The sequence below is a fragment of the Drosophila serrata genome, unplaced genomic scaffold (genome assembly GCF_035046125.1).
Source record: "Drosophila serrata isolate PLE 108 unplaced genomic scaffold, ASM3504612v1 contig_295, whole genome shotgun sequence".
Lineage (NCBI taxonomy): Eukaryota > Metazoa > Arthropoda > Insecta > Diptera > Drosophilidae > Drosophila > Drosophila serrata.
The window spans coordinates 524659-546751 of NW_028257193.1; the positions used below are offsets into that span (position 1 = coordinate 524659).

The 22093-nt window shown below is 48.1% G+C and overlaps 3 protein-coding genes across 3 annotated transcripts; all 3 read left to right on the forward strand.

The window, feature by feature from the left end:
• Positions 1 to 1880: 1880 nt before the first annotated feature.
• Positions 1881 to 18558, forward strand: unc80 (unc80, NALCN channel complex subunit). The gene is made up of 30 exons (XM_086836969.1): positions 1881 to 2383; positions 3076 to 3336; positions 4028 to 4054; positions 4352 to 4372; positions 4430 to 4762; positions 4819 to 5118; positions 5178 to 5315; positions 5376 to 5689; positions 5753 to 5952; positions 6013 to 6200; positions 6391 to 6503; positions 6701 to 6718; positions 7017 to 7161; positions 7249 to 7930; positions 8301 to 8643; positions 8712 to 8817; positions 8886 to 9503; positions 9580 to 10315; positions 12072 to 12209; positions 12284 to 12582; positions 12644 to 12822; positions 12886 to 13459; positions 13550 to 14107; positions 14165 to 14468; positions 14528 to 15477; positions 15534 to 16997; positions 17169 to 17337; positions 17411 to 17458; positions 17516 to 18057; positions 18118 to 18558. Exons 2-30 carry the CDS (start codon positions 3085 to 3087, stop codon positions 18355 to 18357), a joined length of 9999 nt encoding a protein of 3332 aa, XP_086693095.1. The 5' UTR covers positions 1881 to 2383; positions 3076 to 3084; the 3' UTR covers positions 18358 to 18558.
• A 511-nt stretch (positions 18559 to 19069) lies between these two features.
• On the forward strand, positions 19070 to 20614 carry Hsdl2 (Hydroxysteroid dehydrogenase like 2). Its single transcript, XM_086836968.1, has one exon. It carries the CDS (start codon positions 19287 to 19289, stop codon positions 20520 to 20522), a length of 1236 nt encoding a protein of 411 aa, XP_086693094.1. The 5' UTR covers positions 19070 to 19286; the 3' UTR covers positions 20523 to 20614.
• Positions 20615 to 20622: 8 nt separating this feature from the next.
• On the forward strand, positions 20623 to 21764 carry LOC110177408 (uncharacterized). Its single transcript, XM_020944126.2, has 2 exons — positions 20623 to 20863; positions 20928 to 21764. Exons 1-2 carry the CDS (start codon positions 20843 to 20845, stop codon positions 21378 to 21380), a joined length of 474 nt encoding a protein of 157 aa, XP_020799785.2. The 5' UTR covers positions 20623 to 20842; the 3' UTR covers positions 21381 to 21764.
• Positions 21765 to 22093: the final 329 nt, after the last annotated feature.

A 22093-nucleotide genomic window follows, 5' to 3' on the forward strand; every position in this document is an offset into this window, starting at 1 on the left:
GTGCCGAGTTCGATGCCAAGAATTTACTTTCATCTTGGGAACTTTTTCGCCTTCGAATGCGCCACAAAGCTCTCCTCCCATGGAGCCGTTTGTTGTGCTCTCCTCCTAACAGGGCGTCTATTTTTAAATCATTATTTTTCTGTGTGTATTTTCTTTTTATTTCGTGTTTGGTTCGTGAAGGCAAAATAATAATCGCTTGTGGCATTCCCAGCCGGATAGTGTTGAATATCATTCGATGTTACAGATGATTTTGCAGATAATATTTTAGGCAACATAGTTTGGCAGGAGACGCTATGGGGCTTTATTGTTATGGGGCTGCGCAATAGATTAGTCGGGGGGCGGGAGACTCCATGGAGGAGCGGTCGAGCGGGTAGATGCCACGACACGGACACCCACACACATAGTTGCTCCTCGGCATTCATACTTATGTATGTGCCGGACCATGTACTGTGTATTTATACACTCATCGACCCTGATCGTTATTTTGGCAAGCTTCGAGTATTTTCAACGATTTGCTCAGGTCTTGCGTGTTATCATTCGGAATCGAAATGTTTTGTCAGCCGGTCGGTCGGTCGAGCGGGGGTGTTAAATGGCCGATTTTCGTCCGCCCCACCGATTGTTTGACGGCAACGCCGCAACACCTGAAAAGCTGAAAGCCATTTCAATATTTATACATCTTCCAAAAAGTTCTTCTATTCCTATGGGTCTTTGGCTTTCCCGCCCGAACCGCGGGCGGATCTCATCTACATAGAAGGCGGCACCAGCACCACGGCTGGCCCCTCGGGCGCCTTTCGGTGCGCAGTCTATCTACAACAATTTAATGCGCGCTATTTATAAAAACTATGACACAGATACACAGCACGTATTCAGAGCAAAAATGTACAGCAACAAATATTCGTTCGAAATGCTTTGCTTAGGTACATAACACACAAACGCCCGACCAGGCCTGAAGGGTGAAAAGGTGCTTAAGAGCCGGAAAATCAGCCTAGAGCAATTAAGCTATACATTGCCCCTACGGATTCACAGACCATTACACTTACGAGAGTTGGCCTGGACTCGATGCCATCGATGTGTCCTTGTCCTTGACATTCGTGTGTACGTGCCTTTCAGAGACAGAGGCCCGTCTTTGACCCAGTTTAGAGCCGCCCAGCTGTGTTGCCAACTTCCGGAGAGCTGTGCTCCTCTGCCGCTCAGTCCATTGATGGTTCGGCTCGGCTTTTTTGGACGCGCAGCCTCCCTGGCTTTGTTATTGTTTACAGCACTGTTCGATGGGACACCTGTTGTTGTCACAGGAGTATACTTGTATGTGGGGCTTGGGCATTTGGGCCCAAGGGAGTCCTTAATCGAACAGCTGTTATCAGTCGCCGATAGATGCAGCACAGAAGCTGCGCAGATTTGGGTGCGCAAGTCATTGATAAACCGAAGTAGATGGAATGGGAGGAAATAATATGTATTTATAAATATTTGTGTATACCCTGATTTTTCCCCAACATCAAAACAGGTCCACTGAAAGATGTATTCGGGGATTAGTTAGATATTTTGGGAACTTAAAAGTTCATATTACGATTATGAATAATTATAAGATCATCCCTCGCTATACATGTATTTGACCTTGAAATATATACATATACTTATTAAACGAAAATAAATGAATATATTATTTTATATGATTTAATTGATGTTTCTTTTATAGAAGCACTATGGTTATTTAAGAAACCAGAAACTATCATGTTATCAATCAATATCAATTTGAACACTCTTATTGGATCAGAGTTTCTCTTAAAACAAGGGTTCAATAAATTATTTAATGTTTCCAATTTCAACAAATAGATTATGTGAGCGACAGACACTAACAAATCCCTTGAATTTCCCCCTTCAAGACAACACCATTTATTTGCAGACGCACCCCTAAGAGGCAGGACAGACAATGGAATTTAATGGCGAATGGACATAAATATGTCTGGCGGACAGCGTATACGCAATATCCACCCTCAGGCATTTGTTATCATTGATAAGTGTGGCTCCACAAACAGGGTGTCCTGATCATGAATCACACTCACTTAAGCAGCCATAAGCGAAAGGACACCCATTTTATAAATGGCGAGCGCAGCCCTTTTGGCATGCCAGTGCGTATACTTGATATGGAGTGCGGGTGCTTGTGGTCCTGTGTGGGTGCTTCTCTGTGTGTGTGTGTGTATCCTGTATACGCACTGTGGGCCTGCTGCTGTCGGTATTGGAAACGATGGCGAACGGAGGACGAAGACGGCAGGCGAGGATAACAACGACAGGGAGCTCAGAGCTCGTCAGTTAACGACGCTTGTCTCAGTTGCATCCGAACGCTCCAGCAGTAAACGTTATCGAAACTGGCCAAGCGCAAATCAAGGTAAGCTCAGAAGCCATTTTGCAAACTTGGTTGCAGCAGAAAAAAATGGTTAAAATACACAAATTGAAACCAAACATTAAGTGCTAAACGGTGACTACACAAAAAGGGTCTGCAATTAGTGAAAGTCTGCGGCCCAGCCCAGCTAGGAGGTGCTATGGCCAGGAGCCATTGTCACCGCGTTTCGCTGGGTGCGGCCCCAATCAAGCTAAATGTTGGCACAAATGGCGACGTTTGATTTGAGTGTGTGCTAAGTGCCAAACAATTGGTGCTGCGACAGCGATTAATTGGGCAAAATTCGAAATTTTCAACAATCCCAGTCGGGGTTATATAAGCTTGTGAAAATTTTTGCCCCAAATTAGCATGTATACCAGAAACCCAGTTCTGTATCTATAACCCAGTCGCCTCGTTCTCGGCACTGCTGCGGAGTCTGCGTTCTGCGCAGCGTCCCAGGACCAGCTGGACCCGTCACTGGGCTGGTGTGGGGAGGTTGCTTCGTCACACAGACACACATAGTCACAAGGATGTGGTGGCACTGACCTAGTCGGGGAAATACCAGAGCAACAGGAGTCGAGGCAGGCCTGCCTGCGCACGCAAACACCTGTTGCTGGGACATGCTAATGGCTCGGTTTTATGAATGACCCGGACTCGCAGCTGTTGCACAAGCCCCTTGATTTGTGTCCTTGTCATTACAGCTGGCCACCATGGTGACCAACGCCGGCACAACGGGGGCAGCCGCAGCAGCAGCAACAGCCACCACGGCCACGAATAACAACAACTTGCAAACGAACAACAACAGCCATGCGGCAAATAACAACAACGATGACTTTGACTTTGACCAGGATAATGGACTGCAGGACCTGGGCTTGCCAGTGTCCGTGCAGACCTTCCTGTGGCGCCAAATAGCCCCCTTCATCCGTCCCAAGCTGGGCAAACTGCACGAGTCTACCTGTCTGGTAAGTGTGGCCCAGGTGGGCCAGCAAAAAGAGCAGTCCTCGGGTCTGCCAAAAGTCTAAAAATAAAAAAGCTACAATGGTCGAACATGAAGAGGAAACTTTTGGCCAAAATGAGAGCGCTCCCAAGTGAAAATGTGAACTTTGCTGTATATTCGCTATGCGTGTTTGTTGTAAGGATGGACTGTGTAACATACCGAAACCCAAAAAAATAGAAACCATTGGCATTCCGATTGGCACTTATATTTCAACACCAAAGAAATTGTGTTCAATGTCTTCCCGTTTTGATTTCTCTCAGCTCAATTCAAGGAAAACGGAAATTCAAAAACCCATCTATACTTTGGTGTTTGATGTTTTTATATTTTTCTGCATTTTATATACTTTCTTTTTTAACCAATACTAACACGGCCACCTTCCACGAACTGAACAACAGACTCGTCTATCGCACACAAGGGCAGGAAATGTCTCTTAATTTCAGTTAAAAATTTCTTCAGCTAAACTTTATTTGACCCTAAAAAGTATGCTCTACTTTTTGGATACTTTGAGCCCTGTTTAAGAAACACTTCCTGCGGGTGTGTGTTTGTTACATTCAGTATGCTTTGTACACGAAACCAACTAAAACCACAATAACAATAACAAACTGTACAAATTAACATTGTAAAATCTTTCGCAATTTGTCTAAATCTGAATGTAGTTTTGTCAACATGCACCGGGACACCATGTAAGTTATAAATGTTTGTGGTAGTCTTAGCTCTTGCCTTTTTCTAACCCCAAAAGGTAGTTGACTCAATGAACAACATTCCAATTAATCCTTTGAAATGGTTGTATATTGAGTAAACCTCCTTTATTCCCTTTCGTTCTTTTTGTTGTAGATGTTACGTGTTTTATGTGCCTATGTTTAAGATTGGTTTTGTCTTAAGATTTTTTTTGTTTGCTTTACTAATAGTTGCTCTGGATTTGCTTTTTGGTTTTTAATAATAATAAATTATACATTTCTCGCCCCTTTTTCAATGTCCAGGAGTCGAAGGAAGCCTGCAAGGTAGTATTTATGAAATGTACCTCAGGGAATATCAGATATTTAATGCTCCCATTGCAGTCCTTCGAGAAAGTGCTGGTGCAGAACATCCAGTTCGGTCTCTCTCCACCGCTTACAAAGGCTCTGGGAGCCATTCCCCGATGGCGCCTGCTCCAAGGTGCCCTGCCCCACGTGATGCATGCCTGTGCCGCTTTGCTACACAACCGCGTCAAGGATATGCAGGCCATCGGACCCGTGGAAACTAAGCTACTCTATACCATGCAGTGGATCCTTTTGTACGCCGCCGAGGAGTGCGCCGACGATGAAGGTGGCGAAGACCTGGGCCTTGGCGAGGTGGCCGAGCCCAAGTCAAAGTCCATAGATCAGTACTTGTTCTCAGTGCCAACGATTACGGTGAGTGATATGAACTCATATGATTACCAATTACTTATTTTTTCGCTCAATTCCAGCTCTTTGTGTATCTCTTTGCACCCATCATACATCACCTAAAGGAGTCGGATTTCCAGAACTTCCGTCTGGAGAATGGCATTAAGCTTTGGCAGGGCATGTGGGACAACCGCGCTCCGGGAGCCCCTTGCTTTACAGCTTCGGTCAAGCCCAAGGCTCGGAACTTGCTGTGTGCTCCCACCCCGAAAGGATCTACGGATGTCTTTCCCGCCCGTAAGCACTCCCTAAGCGCGGATGCCATGTCCCCCAAAGCGGACTCGCCGCAGAGTGGCATTTCCGATTACGGCAGGCAGGATGAAGAGGTTCAATTTTTAAGATTCCAAGGTGGCCAAAATAATAATCCTATTCATTTAAATCACAGGGTTCCTGGGTGTCCTCGCCCAAGGAGTTTGCCTTTCCCGAAACCATTCCTGAGGAGGCTTCCAGCGTGGAGGACGAACGCGTTGTCATATTTAGGCTGCCTTCGGCGCCACAACTTATGGATAACTCGTTCTTTACGGTAAGTTGGAGGCTTTTTGTAGGTATAAAATGTGTAATTTTATTTATGTATATTTAACAGGCCGATGCGAGTCTGCTCCAGCAGCAGCAGTCTCAGAGCCGTCGTGGCAGTCGCCAGTCCATGAACTCTCGGGACAAGGACAAAGTGCCTTCCACCAAGTTCGAGTTTGATCAGCAGGAGCTGATGCGCGGTGCCTCGATGAAGGAGAAACGAAGTGCCTCCATCGAAAAGGAGACTGACTCGGACAAGTCGGACAGCATCAAGGCGGATGTATCGGCGGCCACCTTCCTCGATGTGGCGGTCCTTCGTTGCCTCTTCATCTCCCACTGGCAGGAGGAGGGCATCTTTTGGAGCCTGCAGTATCTGTATAATCGGTGAGATCTTATTGAATAAAAACTCCTCATCCATAGTGATTATTTACCCTATTGTCTTTGCAGTCTCAGCGACATTGGAGAAGAGGCAGCCATTACCTTGAATCAACCTCGCAAGCGATCCAACTCCTTGCCCATACCCCAAATCGAGATATCTCTTTACCAGGGACCCGGCAGCAACAGTCGCGATAGTCCAGGGAGCTCTGTAGTCAAGGACTACATCGAGATACCTGATCCTTCGCCCACGGTGACTGCCTGTGTTGTGGGTAAGAAAGATCACAACAAGATTTTCTGAGATGGAATTATGATAACTCAACTCTTTACAGAGGAACCCCAAAGTGCACCGAGCACCAGTGAAAGGCGTGGCAGCGAGAAGAAGAAACGGGTTAAAATGGCAGATCTGCGGGCCTTTGTGGAGACAAAGATGTTCTCGAAGTCGGAGAAGAATTTGGAAAAAGTAGGGCTAGATACAAACTCTGCCAATGGCAAGACACCAACACCACTGCAACATGCAGTAAGCGGAGTGAAAACTTATGTTTACTGTTCTTAAGTGTTTCTGCTTGGCATCCCGCTTATAATCCCCACATAAATAATCCATTGTCAATGGTGTTTGTTTGGCTTGAGAGTTGAATGTTGACTTACATATGTCCCAGGACCCTTTTCATTATTTGCATACTAACTATATATAAACTTTGTCTTGCCAGGAGTACCACCGCAGCCTGGACACAGGTGAGAAGAAGCTATCGCGTTCCGCTTCGATGATTAGTCGCGAGCCGGCCAGCAACTTGACCAAGGGCAAATCCATGCCCAGTCTCAGGTAAGCGAATATCCCCCAAAACACCTCCTCTAATCCATCGAAAGCATTCGACTGACTCTTAATCAGGCCTCTGACACCAGAACCAAAAACTTGAACACTTTCAATCAACTCTCGACTCATTCTATGCTCTCCAGCTAATGCTATATATTCTATACCTCACGACTTGTACTTTGACTTTCTTCTCTATGAACAACCAGCTGTCTGCTTGATAGCGGGTGAGTTTTGGTCTGCCAAGCAACTAAATACGATGTTTCTTGATCTACAAGCACACTCTTTATATATATATCTACATGCTCTTTGCCTGTCTATAAGCGTGCCTCAGTCACAGTTTTCTTCCCCATTTCCCCGTCTACCGCCTTGCCTGCTCACCTCTGGCACCTGTCCATGCCGTTTCTTTGGCACCTCTCCCCAGCTTTTCCCCTATTTACCCTCAAACAATACCCCTAAGCTTGCCGCACTCCGTTTTGACTAATGCCACACACACTTTCTCGCACGTCTCCTACAAAATACAAGATTTTACAGATACGTAGAGCCACCTAAAGCACCAAGGCCATCGCAGGCCAGCTGTCCGCGCTCCACGGCATTTTACCCCCGGAATCCCATCATTACTGTTACGGAGCATACGCCCACACCCTCGCCAGACTACATTAAGCGACAGGTGAGCACTAATACTGGGTCAGAGTTAAGGTCACATAGTAATCAAGATAACCCTGAGTTTAAATGGAAAAAAACTGCACTTTCACAGGGATCCATTGACTCCCAGCTGGATGCCCTAAGTAATGGCGGAAGCATTGCTGGCGGCAATGGAGGAGGCAATGGCAGCACCGGCATGGGCAGCACCACCACCCGGTACCGTGGGCAAATGCTGCGCTCCCACACGGACTCGCATATCGATTATACAGGCGTGGATGAGTCTGAGGCACCTGGGTCCTCCTTCTACATAACCCGCGATGGCGGCATTGACTACGAGATAATCCTGCTGGCCATTAGCAATGTGTTCAAGCGGGATCCAGCTCAAGTGTGTTCCCTTCGTGTCCTAGAGGCGGGCCTCAATATCTGCGAACTCCTGATCGAAATGGGGGTTCTCAAGTTGGGTGAACATGCCCACGAGATTTCCATGAGCATCACCAGGCGAGCTCTCCAGGTCCTGGGATGTCCACACGGATGCAATGATGGTGAGTTGCGTGTTTCATATAAGATAATCACTCAGAGTTTCCTTTCTGCCACAGGTGTTCGAGGTCCTCCCGCCGACTTCCTGCGTAATCAGTGCCAGAAGATCCTGTCCCGGATGCTGCGACAGGCCGGCCAGCGAACCAAGCGATACATGCAGGAGATGGTGCGAACCTCGCCGTTGCCGGAGCTCATCGACTACTTCCATGCCTTCTTGGCATTCTGCGTGGACCCCAGCTCGCTGCTGTCGCCCCTAAGTAAGTGTTGACCCACGGAGATCCGATGGCAAACCGCAAATGCTGGGCTTGGATGCCAACCCCAAAGTAGGCGCACTGAATCCCCGTTTAACACTCGTTCCAACCAGTCTCTTGAGTTCCATTGGCCATTTTGTGTTGGGCTTCCCATCTGGCTTTTGATTTGCTCATCTGTCATCCGTCATCCGGATCCGGATCCCGGATCCCGGACCCCATCTCCTGCCTCCATTACCCCGCATCCGCCATGCTGTTTGTGGTTCTATTCTTGCATGCCGAGACCTTTTGCTAATGCTTTTGAGTTGTCCCTCCCGATTCTTTACTGTCACCACCAATACGTTGTATATATATGTGTATGTATGAAATGATGCAATAGCTCATAAACGTCAGAGTGGATATAAAAATGCTAACACCGATCTTGGCGGCGTACCAGGTCAGGGCGGCTATTCGACCAATTTTAGTGGCGGCATGAGCGGCGGCGCCGAGGCCCAAGTAGTTGGGGCAGTCTTCAAGCCCCTGGTCAGTCGCTTTGTGGAGGCCAGCAAGGACCTGAAGGGTCCAGAGAACATAGCCCTTTACGGCGACATCCGGCAGTTGGTCACCTATGTAAAAGGAGCCCATGGCGGACCCTTCCGCCTGGTGGCCCTTAGCGGCATCCTGGCTGTGACCCCAAGACCTCACAAGAAGGGACCCACCTCGCAGACCACACGAGTGATTAGGTAAGTGAAAGGTTCTAGAATCTATTACCAAGAAAGAGGAACTAAAGATTTCTATCCATATTTTATAGACACATTCCCCAGGCCAATGTTCCGCAGAGTTCTCAGAACGACGACAATCGGTCCCAGCGTCGCCTGCTGCTGAAGAAGCGCAGCACGTCATCCGCCTGCGCCGTGGTGAGTCACGATTCCGAATCAATTCCTTGAAAGTGATCCCCTTTCTGCTTTCATTTCTTTCCCTGCAGAGTCTCCTGGAAACGGAGGCATGCGAGGAACACTACAAGACCAGCCAGTCACCGCTGAGCAACTTCCGGAGGCGCACCACTGGCGTAAGGCCCACATTGACACCTCGACATAGCGAGCGAGCCCTGCTTTCCGATTCCACGTCCAGTTCGGAACGCAATTCGCTGGGACGGCTCAGCGGCTTGGTGCGCTGGTTTCGCGGCACGCCCAAGGAGGCATCGTCCATTGACCTGGAGATCGGGTCCCTTAATCCGGAGATCTCCTCCACATTCATGCGGCACGCCTCGCTGAAGATCCAGCGCGGCCGGTCGAGCGATGGCATTGGGCGGTCCATTCAGCGTGCCAAGCGACGCGTCGAGCGGCGGCTGAACCGTTTCGGCGGCATTGTGAAGGGCAAGAAGAAGGTTGGCGGCATTGAGGAGACGGCAGACTTCAGCCGGCGCAGCTCTTCGGACATGTGCGATGGGCCGAGAGAATCGGAGGTTGTGATCCTCAAGGAGCGGAAGTTGGTGCCCACGGAACCGGTGCGAGTGGGGATGCTACGTCTGTCCTTTCTACTGGAGACTTGTGCCCCTGGCTCCTTTCCAGATCCCCAGCTGGTGGCAGCCGTCTTGGATTTGGTTAGTAAAAGCCGGCATTATCCGCCAGATATCCTCCTCAAATCCATTTAACTTTTCAAACTCTTTATGCCGACAGCCTCAAGCTCCTCTCGTGGCCCGGGCCACATTCCTGTTGGAGTGCGCCCACTTTGTCCACCTGTGCAACAAGGGCCAGTGGCCCGCCTGGATGAAGCAGAATGTGGGCAGCTACCGGGCCTCCGGGGCCAACATCAACATAAACCAGATGAAACAGCAAGTGAGCCAAACGAGCGCCAGACGAACTCACATCCTGCAACGTGCCGCCGGGAAGATGTTCCACCAGTGGGCGGAGATGGTGGGTGCTCGTCTAGAGGAGATTCTGTTCACCGAACGGCTGCAGTACGAAGCGGTGAATGCTAGTCTCACTGATCCAGAGAAGCAACGCGAACTGCTGCAGCAGGACGAGGAGGAGGACTTTCTGGACGAGACATCTGTGAACCCGCATGGCAACGATTGTCCTCACTCCCTGAAGCTGATAGCCTGCGTCCTGCTCTTCGAGATCACTGCCTTTTTGAGGGACACTTATCTAATGTTGCCCAAGACATCGAAGCTGATCCATCGAGACAAGCCGGCGCCATGGGAGAAAGTTTATCGCGAAGCCAACCGCCGTTGGTCCATGGCCCTGAGTTCAATGGGGCATTCGCAGACCTCGGCCCAGAGTCTGCAGTCAATAGCAGCGGGCAACGATGTTGCTGGTCAGTCGGAGCGGAAGATCTCTTTTGTCCTCCACGAACCGGACAATGAGTCGGAGAACAGCAGCAACACTACGCTGACCAAGGAAGGAGGCGAAGAGGGTGAGTTCTATTAGAGGAGGATGTCTATCTAAATCCTAATTATACCTTCGCAAGGGTATTAAAGCTATGAAGGAGCCATTTCCGACCTTATAAAGCATATACATTCTTGATTAGCATCAAAAGCTGAATCAATCTAGCCATGTCCGGGTAAAATATAAAATTTCAAAACTTTTTCGATTTTTGCAAAAAATTATAAGGGGTTACATCATTAAAATATGCAAAAATTTGTCAAAAAATCGTTTTTTTGTAAATATCTTGTGAAGGAGTCATTTCCAACCCCATAAATCATATATATTCTTAATCAGTATCGAAAGCTGAATCAATCTAGCCATGCCCGAATAAAAAATAAAATTTCAACTTTTTTTCGAGTTTTGCAAAAAATGATAAGGGGTTGTTACATCATTAAAATTGTCAAAAAATGGCGAAAAATTTGATTTTTTTTTAAATATTCAATTTGGTATGCAGATTTGTTAACCTAATAAAAACTAGCATAGGAAAGCTTTCCGAATTAAAATTAATGCATTTTTGATAATTTGATAGCAAACTGCAGGGGTATATTTATAGTTTCCTTTCTTATTATACCCTTGCAGGGTATTATAATTTCAGTCAGAAGTTTGCAACGCAGTGAAGGAGGCACCTCCGACTATATAAAGTATATATATTCTTGATCAGGATCAACAGCCGAGTCGATCTAGCCATGTCCGTCTGTCCGTCTGTCCGTCTGTCCGTTTCTACGCAAACTAGTCTCTCAGTTTTGAAGCTATCTGAATGAAACTTTGCAGTTAGTCTTCTATATACTCTCACTCGTATATATGTCGGAACGGGCCGGATCGGACGACTATATCATATAGCTGTCATAGGAATAATCGGAAAAGTTTTACAAAAAAAATTATAAAATTTTTAGTTTTCAACAGAATTTGATCAAATTTAAGATATAGCCATTTCATATTATTCTACAATTTTGTGAAAAATTTTATGAAAATCGGACGGCTATATCATATAGCTCCCATAGGAACGATCGAGAAATTAATTTAATTAATAAGTATAACATTTTCAGTTTTCAACAGATTTTCATCAAATTTGAGATATAGCCGTTTCATATTATTCTACAATTTTGTGTAAAATTTTATGAAAATCGGACTAATATATCATATAGCTCCCATAGGAACGATCGAGAAATTTGAGAGGAATGAGAATGGCGGTGGCTGTTGTCGGAAGACTGACAATCGCGGTGGCGATAACATTTTTAGTTTTCAACAGAATTTAATCAAATTTGAAATATAGCCATTTCATATTATTCTAAAATTTTGTGTAAAATTTTATGAAAATCGGATTACTATATCATATAGCTCCCATAGGAACGATCGAGAAATTAATACAATTAAATTTATAACTTTTTTAGTTTTCAGCTGATTTTTATCAAATTTGAGGTATAGCCATTTTACATAAGTCTTAAATTTTGTGGCAAATTTCATAAAAATCGGACGACTATATCATATAGGTGCCTTACAAACGATCGTTTGATGTAGAGGAAAAATGCAAATCTGTGAATGTAAAACTGCAAATATAATATGTATAGGTGAATGAAATGAAAGCAGGTATTACTTCATTGTTTTTTAACACAAATATATATAATTTATATTGTATGGATTCCTATTCATAGAAGTTCTATCTGCAAGGGTATATAAACTTCGGCGTGCCGAAGTTAGCTTCCTTTCTTGTTTTAAATAACTTATTTTAATTGTTCCTTTCATAGCACGCCGCCCCACAGCTTCTGCCGTTCGCCCGTTCCTGCTGAGACGTGGCACTGCCACCACCACAGGCGGATCCTTCAAGCGTCGGTCTCTAAAGCTTCGTCGCAACACCAAGGATAGTAAGGATATTGAAACAGATTGTAAGTTTGACCAAGAACACATCTCAGCTAGACTGAACATGTTTCCTACTAACTCTTCGAAATAATCCATCCAGTTAACATGCAATCACGACGGAAGGTGTCCTCCCTGTCTGATCGCAGTGACACCTCTGAGCAGGGCATGATTAGCGGAGGCGAGGAGTCACCGGGAATCCTTAGTGATGACCAGCAACCAGAATCACCAACTGACTCCAACGAAAACGATGACACGGCCAAGAATATGCCCTGGCTGAAGGCAGTCATCGATATGATGTCCAGCTACAACTACTACTGCACCCACAAAGGATACTGTCATCCTTTTTGCTATAAGCGTCATATGCGGTCCTGCACCCGGTTGGTTAAGGCCACCCGAAAAGTGAGATTAACTTGAAAGTGTTCTTTACATAAAATATAATTCTTGACTCTCCATCACCTAGGTTTATGGCGAAGAATTTGGGTTTACCTTCGATGCCGATCATCCTAATGTAGAGCCCACGGTTATAAGCTCCAGCAAGCCCCACACTTCGCGATCCCGTTCCACGAGGAAAGTATCAGAGCAGAGCTCCACCCAGACTTCCCCTTCCAAGCGTAAGGATAGTTTGTCCCGCAAGGATCGGTAAGTGGTCTTAATTACACACTCAAGACAGAGAGAGAGATAGAGACCATTATATATCCCCAGCATAAGTGACGACCCCGATCTGGAAATGGCTGAGAAACTGGCCAAAGCCTTTCGCCAGGAGAAGGAAAAGAAGCTGCAGGAGGAACCACCAATTCTCAAGTTCATCCGCATCCACATTCGCAATCTGTTTCACTTTCCGCTGGCCACATTGCTAAAGGGTGCCGTTGTGCTCACCGAGGAGATGGTCATCGAGGCAATGCCGGCTGCCTGGGAGCTTCTCCTGGAGACAAACCATGATACGGCCACTTCTAGCGCCGCTGTCTTTTTGATGGGCTCAGTAAAGGCCCAGAACTTTGCCTTCGATATTATGCAGAGAGCCCTAAAGCACAAGGATCCGGATATAAGGATTGGGGCCATCCAGCGGTATCTTGTACTTTGGAAATGCCGTTTCCATGTCTGGCCACGAATGGAAGAGAACGCCCACGACGTAACGTTCAAGGTTCCTCCAGGCGGTATTGAGTTCACCCTGCCCTCACCCAAAATTGGCATCGAAAGTCTTCCGGTAGTGGACCCGCCGTGGATGCCAGTACAGCAAACGAAGGACATGGATGTCACACTGAACCAAGATAGACATGTGAGTGAGAAGGCTGCCGAGACTCTGGGTTATGTACTGGTCAGGAGGAGATCTTGGGCGACCAACCAATTAACTGTTTCCATTTTCTAGCGATCCCTGGTCACCGCCACCAAAAGCCGTAAGATGCAGCAGACGGAGGCCATCCGGAACGCTCTGCGCCAGCAGCGGGACAAGCAGAGGGCGGAGCGGCACAGCTTCCTCATTACCATGATTCCCATAAGTCAGCAGGCCTCCCATGAGCCTGGTATGGAGAAGCTGGAGGACCACGAGATCGAGGAGGATCTAGACGGAACGCGCATGTCCTCTCACTTGCACCACTCCCACTCGCTCTTCCCCTCCGTGCTCTGCTCGTCCGTGATGCAGATCGTCGGCTGCCTGGATGACGCCGCCATCGGATCAGACGGCAATGCGGTGTATGAGATCGCCTACCAGGTGATCTGGGTGTGCCTGGTGGAGGAGTCCGCTTTGTTCTTGCGCTATGTTTTCGAGCGTTTGACTCGTGATCGTCAGGATCAGATGTTCAAGCTACTGCGTCACCTCATCCGATTTGTTCCCCGTCTGCCCCAGCAGGCAGCTTTTGCTCTTTACAACTCGATCATTGGGTATATCATGTTCTACGTGAGATCTTCCAACGAGCTCAAGCAAGAGGTAATCCTTGGAAGATTCCTTGCTGCAATCATTGTAATAACCCCATTTAACTTTCAGCTTGTGGGGTCAGCCCTATCAGTTCTGTGGATGGTGGTTCATTCAGTACACGGCATTATGTTTAAGGATCTGAAACAGATCCTGCGAAAGGAGCAGTGTGATGCTTCTATTCTGCTAACAGCCAATGTGCCGGCTGCCAAGAAGATCGTAGTGCACGGACCGGCTGATGATGACTACAACATACCCTCGCAATTTCCCGTGCAGGAAGACACACTCTTCTGTCAGTTGCTGAAAGAGGCTCTGGATTATTATCCCATTGATGAGAAGAACACCAGTCACTATTGCCTGGTGGATTATAAGAGCAGTAAGTTGGAGACATCTTTTAGTAAGGACCAGTAATATCAAATGTTTTTCCATTGTCAGGTAAAATCCTCAACCCAAATTGGTATATTCGCGACTTGTACTTCTTCAAGCGGTCTCAGTATCCAGAGGTGCGTCTCATGCTAATGCGTCCGGAAGAATCCTTTTTGGCCCTGCAAAAGCAGGAGCTAACCAAAAAGTTTGTAGAGATTGGAAAGGTCCATCTGACCTGGGCGATCCTCAAGAACGTGGATATGGTGGTGCAGCGGGTAGTGTTCCTGCACGAAGAGCTAATGAAGCTGCCTTCGTTTCCGCGCAAGGCTCTCGAAGTGGATCTTGATCTGCACCATGGCGGCGAGTACGGAAAGGTCCTGCTCGGGTTGGACGTCCTGCACAAGTTCATGTGGGTGCGACTGATTGCTCGCATGTTCGAGGCCATGGCAGGTAACTTCGCCTATTCGGCGGACATCCAACTCTTCCTGAACGTCCTTTCCGGCGCCTCCATCCTGCATGCCGAAGATTCCTGCATCATGCGCTATGTGATGGCCACCTTTATTAACGCCGCCTTCAACTTCAAGAACATCTTTTCTACGAACGGATACTTTATGATTATGCCCACGCTGCTGCAGGTTTACTCCCTGCACCAGACCAACAAGCTGATCACCACCACCATTGAGTACGCTGTCAAGCAGTTCTATCTACTCAACCGGAAGCCATTCATCCTGCAGATGTTTGGATCCGTTTCCGCCATCCTGGACACGGACGAAGACGGCACCTATGGAGAGGCGCACAAAGTCCAGTCCAGTTGTCTCTTTAACCTCCTGCTCAGCTTGGAGGATCCCTCACCGGATCCGCTCAACATTGCCGAATTGGTCAAGGAACCAAAGCCTCTCAAGGCCATTGATTTTTGCTACCACGACGAGGACGACGACGTGACTGTGTTGGACTGCATCACACTTTGTGTAATGGTGGTTTCATACTCGGCGGAGAGCACTCGAGGATACCAGATGCTGGTGAGTCCAATCTTAATACTCTGCGAAACGAATTCCCTCTCAATACCTATTTTCAGATTATTTTGGAGGCTATCCTGCCATGCTATTTACAGCAGATCCAATCCCCCAGCTACATACCCCTGCAGGGAAAGTCCGAACGCGACATTATCCTCCAGCTGGCGGTAGCCATTCGCACCATGGTGCACAACTGTGAGGGCCTGGCCAAGAGCTACAACGGACCGTATAGGAACAGTCCAGAGCACAAGGGCTCCTCGCAGCGCAACTGCAGCCGAGGACCGCCCTGCTCGCCTGGTCTGGACTTTGAAGAGGAATCACACCCGAAGTACTTGACGGATGCTCGCACAAAGAACATGATGGACTCTGCCGAGGATTCTGAAATGATTCGCACTGAGTACCGGAGACCCCGAGACGTACTGCTCTCCGTGGTGGCGGATTTTCTTACAAAATCTACGGCTCGATTGGCGGAACTTGCCAAGAAGATGCCCAGTGATACCAAGCCTACTGAGGTCCTGGACGCCAAATGCCACATCCGCCTGGCGGATATTGCACACTCACTTCTGAAGGTGTCACCGTACGACCCGGAATCGATGGCTTGCCGGGGTCTGCAGCGCTATATGCAGGCTGTTTTGCCCCGAGCAGAATGGTCCAACGATACTCTTCGGAACGCCTTGGTCACCATTCTGAGGCGCATCGACAAGGTGTTTCTCAAGATCTCGAAGAAGCCCTCCATTCGACGCAATACGGACTGGGAGGCGGCAGCCGGGCTGCTAAAGGGCATTCACGAAACGATCATCCGGCACTCGTACGTCCTCCACTGGCAGCAGATGAAGACCCTGATTAGCACGGTGCAAAATCTGATTGTCAATGAGCCCGGATCCGGCATTCCCGAGGGTGTCTCCAGCGCAGGGGCGGCGCTCATGTCTCAGAATCCACCGGCCTTTTTCTGCTCGGCCGTAGTGCGCCTAGTGGCTCTGCAAGTGGTAAGCCCCGTGGACTGCTTCTCCTTGGTTCAAATTTGTGGGGGCAGTGCAGAGTTTGCCACGCAGGAAAAGGCCGAAGGCTTTCTAATGCATCTGATCATGCCGCTGTGTCTGAAGGTCTGCTCGGGACGCGGCGTATCCGATGTGGGCGAGCTCAAGATGACGGATGTAACATTCTTGCTGACAGCCGTGCTCAATGCCATGAGCCCGCCGGCGGGTCGCACTGGTCAGGCTGTGTCGCAGATCAACCGAGTTACCGGTGATCTCCGTGCCGGTTCCCTAACCTTCACGGGCAGTCGGGACGCCAAGCGTCCGGCCCGCATCTCGGGCTCCCTCTATCAGGCCGCCTTCCTGGCCCTGCGCATCGTTTGCATTTGCTTTGAGAATCGACTCTCTAATGAATGGCCACGCATCGTCCGGGTGATGAGGGACTTGGGCAGGCGGAATGAGGCTGCGCCCGATCTGTGGAGCTTCATGGAGTTCGTCGTCACCCACCGAACGCCTCTTTATATTGTCCTGCTGCCTTTCATTCTGCACAAGGTAATATGCAATGTCCTAATTGGGTGACAGGAAGTATCAATCTTCTCAATTGGGGTGATGGTCATTTTAAGGAAATGAATAAGTTTCTTTAAGTGACTTCTAAACTTTATCATATTAATTTGTCACCGAGCCGTTGAAAGGTAATCAGCGCTAACCTATAACTCTTTCTAGATATCGCAACCCCCCATTGGAGACCACGAACGCCACATGCAGTTCATCATCAGGGAAAGACTTCGCGGCACCCCGCCTCAGGGTGGAATCAAATCGAAGGGAGCGCTGCTGCTGGAGCTGGCCCGGGAGCTGCGCGATCTGCGCGACGAGCTGGAGGAGAAGCGATACGGTAAGACCACGTTAAGGGCACCATTTCCCATTCTTGCATCCACACACACGCACTCATGTCTCAGTCTCCACAGATCGCGAGAGCTCCGAGCAGAAGAAGAGCGACACCCCGGCGGCAACCAGTGCGGCAGACGCTCACAAGTCGCAGCAAAGACCTTCACTCATATCTATATTCACAGGAACCACCACCGGCCAGGCCACTCACTCACACGTCTCAGCCGTGCCGATCGACTCGCGCAGCGGATCCGGGGGCATCTGCACGCCCAGCGACACGCTGTCGCAGCAGACGCTGCACCCGCCGCGGGAGTCGCTGTCGAGCAGCTCCACGGGCCGCGATCCGCACACGACGACCAGCGAGAGCCAGAGCGGCGAGGCGGACGCAGGCTCGGCGCCAACGCTGGTGGGTCCCACGCCCAGCGGATCGGGACACGGCGGCACCGGTTGCGGCACCGCCTCTGCCGTGCCCTCGCACCTCTCGCACTCGCAGTCGCTCCAGCAGGCTCCCTTCAAGGCGCAGCCCCCGAAACTGCGCTTCGTCTCGTCCGTGGAGTTCCGGCACTCCTCCGGGGAGACCTCGACCACACCGCTATCACCGGAAAGCCCGGCCGAAGACAGCTCAGGGGATCACACCCGCTCACGACTACAGCGCTCGAAGGCGGCCAGCCGGAAGACCTTCAGGCTGAAGCGCAGTCGTCTAACCCCCATGGAACCACCCAGCATTGTAAGCCGTTTCGTAAATCTTTTAAATCTATTAAGTTACAGATCTACTCACCATTTAAAGGTCACCTCGCACTCCCAGGAGGAGCAGCCACAGCAGCCCCAGCCCAAGACACTTGGCGAGATATCCTGGGACTCCGTTTCGCAGACATCATCAACATCGGGTTATCGGGATAACAACAGCCTACAGACGGGACTGCTCTCGCCAGACGGATCCTTGGGCGGACTTACACTTGGTCGGTCGCCTTCGCAACACTCACTCCTCATGGTGTTTGAGGGCCAGGACGAGGACACGCTCATTTAACAATCACAGAACGGCGACCGCGCCTACGAACTCTAGAACCTAGAAATATAGATGGAAGAACTAGTTAACAGGAATTTCAAAAGACATTAGTAATTGGGATGTTACGTTTTATAGACAAATAGTTGTTTTCCATTGTGTGCCCATTTTGTATTCTATAGGTAAAGCTAGAAATTAATAAACTAACTTGGTAGTCGTTCTAAATGTTGCTGGTTTTCATGTTACGTATACGCACTTATGTAAAGTGATTGCGGGATAAATTTATGATCAGTAAATTTGTGAAGGAATTAATAACTTACATTTTATTGGTTTTTAAAATACAAAAAAAGGGAGTTTTGTCATTTAAAAAACGCGCTAAGAACATACGTGGGGCCAGCCCTAATTTTAAAGTGAAGCTATCGCTGATAACAATATATTGTACCCCTCGATATACACTTCCAAGGCACTATAATTTCTGTTGAAAGTCTGCAACGAATTCACTTTCGGATCTATAATATATTCCTAATCAACCGATTTGATTGTCCCTCACATACTAATCTCTTAGTGTATACATATATAAATTAATCTAATCTGGCCAACGGAAATATATTAGGAAAAGTACTTTAACTTTAATGTTTTAAATTTCATTAAAATATAACACGTAGTTTTTAATTCTATCGATTCTATTGCAAGGGTATACAAACATCGCTTGGGTGGTTCTAGCTTGCTTTCTTGTTTATGTTGATTGTTGGTTGCGCTCTATGGTATTGGGTTAGATCAGTGATTGCTCTTTGGACCTAAACTATGAATCTTTGGATCCAAATGTGATAGCTGCATACTAACGGTGACAGTTCAATTCTAATCCCCCCTGCAAAAGGGTGTGCTCAAGCGTTAACTAAGGCAGTCGAAATATATCACTCACCGCGAACGGTTGAAGTAACTGAAGCTCCAAGATGATCAATTCGGGAAAGTTGGCCGGACGAACGCTCTTCATCACAGGCGCCTCTCGGGGAATAGGCAAGGAGATCGCCCTGAAGGCGGCCAGAGATGGAGCAAACATCATTGTAGCAGCTAAGACAGCCGAACCGCATCCAAAATTGCCCGGCACTATATTCTCAGCGGCGGAGGAGATCGAGAAGGCCGGAGGAAAGGCATATCCCTGCGTAGTGGACGTCCGGGACGAGAATCAAGTGCGCACTGCGGTTGAGGCCGCAGTGGCCAAGTTCGGTGGCATCGATATCGTTGTGAACAACGCCAGTGCCATCTCTTTGACCAACACGCCCAATACGGACATGAAACGCTACGACCTGATGCACAACATCAACACTCGCGGCACCTTCCTGGTGTCCAAAGTGTGTCTGCCGTATCTCCAGAAGAGCAACCACGCTCACATCCTTAATATCTCGCCGCCTTTGAGCATGTTGCCCAAGTGGTTCGGTCCCAATGTTGCCTACACCATGGCTAAGTATGGCATGTCCATGTGCGTTTTGGGCATGGCTGAGGAGTTCCGGGACCAGGGAATCGCCGTCAACGCCCTCTGGCCCCGCACCGCCATCCATACCGCTGCCATCGAAATGCTCACCGGTCCCGACTCTGCAAAGTGGTCTCGCAAGCCAGAGATCATGGCGGATGCCGCCTACGCCATTCTGAGCAGGGAGCCCAAAGCGGCCACTGGTCAGTTCTTCATAGACGATGAGGTGCTGGAATCGGTGGGTGTAACAGATCTCTCCGACTACGCCTGCTTCCGGGAGAATGCCGACGCGCTGATGGTTGATTTCTTTGTGGAGGAGAAGGGAGCTCCTGCCGGAGGTGCAGGTGCTGCATCAAATGCTAAAGGTAATGGTACAGGCGGTAATGGCATACCTCAGCTGTTCCAAAAGATCGAAGCTTTACTCTCACCTGAGATCGTATCCAAGACGCAGGCCGTGTACCAGTTCAACATAAGCGGTGCCGAGCAAGGAACTTGGTTCCTGGACCTGAAAAACGGTTCCGGATCCTGCGGCACTGGGGCACCTCCCACCGCAGCCGATGCCACAATGTCCATGAACTCTGACCACTTCTTGGACATGTTTTCCGGGAAGCTGAAGGCGACTCCTGCCTACATGTCCGGAAAACTGAAGATCAGCGGAGACTTCCAGAAGTCCCTGAAGCTGGAAAAGGTGATGAAGGCGCTGCAATCGAAGCTATAGATGCTATGACTTGTAAAACCTCTTTTATTGTGTTTGTACCTCTTTTTTGTTGTGTTTTTCCTAATAAAAACTGAAGACTTTAGCCATTAAAAGATTTTAAAACAAAACACAAATATTTGCGCGGATTAGTCTGACCAGATCTCGTTTAACTAGAATACCTCTCTCGCCTTTTTGGTATTTATTCCGTTCCTCAGCGGGGTCATATTATTGTTGATAGGTACAATTTTTGGGTAAATAATTCTTCGGAAATTCGAAATATGTGTCCAGCTGGACATGCATAAATAAATAGTTCTGACAAAGAAGCCGTATAGACAGTCGACATGGCCTCCTGCTCGTACAAGGTATTTCCTCTTGAAGAAAATGCACACCGGAAGTTGACTAACATTTATTCGTTGCTACCGCCAGGACAAGACCCTAAAGCTGATCAAGTGCTTCTGCGGCTGCAGTGACATGACCGTCTCTGAGGTGCGCAGGATCTACACGTTGTCGAACAGTGTCCACGAGACCCTGCTGGATGCGGATGCCAGTCGGCTGCTGCACCGCTTCATGGAGAGTCGGCGTTCCGGCGACAAGAACGAGGCGGAGCAGTACCTGGAGATCTATGAGAAGTGTGCCGAGATGTTGCAGGAGGCTCAGCGCGCCTTCACCCAGGACGAGGTGGATGAGCTCGTCGATCTTGGTCTGCCCTACGATCTGGAACAGGATCTGAGCAGACGCATGTTGAGCGGTCAGCGGACTGACATCAATCTCGGTCTTTATCGCATTCAGGGCAGATGTCGCACCGAGATCGAGAACAGCGCTGACTTCCGAGATTTCAGAGACTCTATCGCCGACAAGCTGCGTCGGGTGCCGAAATGATACAGCTCGCTGCAGCTGGTGCTTTTTGTGTTTATTCTACGACGCATACCAAAGTCAAGTTGGTACCACAACCTCGCTACCGTCACAGTTCCCAGTGCCTTTGTGGCCTCCACAAATTTCACCCAGCTCCTCAGGCCGCAGATCAATAGTCATCGTACAACGAACAAATGGAAACCGTCCGCCCTCATCTCCCAGTGGCTTCCGAAACGTGCTAGAGCCCATGCTCACGGAACAATCGCATTCTACTAAACCCTCAGAAACGTAACAGACAACTTTTTACTTAAAACATATACATAGCTTTTTATATTTTATGATTTATAACTTTGTTATGCACTAGATGTAATAAAACTATTTACAGTTCAGAATTAAAATTATATTACTTCATTTATAATGTCTTCAAATTGTTTTCGTGTATATTCGGGACATATACATACATCAAGTGCCGCACAATTAATGTTAATTTTTGAGATTATTAATATTTAAATTAAAGAAGGTAAGTAAGATTATGATGAAAAAAGTATATTTAACAAACTTAAAGTGGTTTATTATATCCAAATTGTATGCTGCATTTAATATTAACTCTATTTATTTAAACAATTATCGCTTATCAATTGGGGGCATTATTATTCCGATCAATAGTTAACAGACCAAATAACAAGAATCAAACTAGATGTACGCATAAAGCTTCGAAAATACCAGTTTTGTTCATTTTG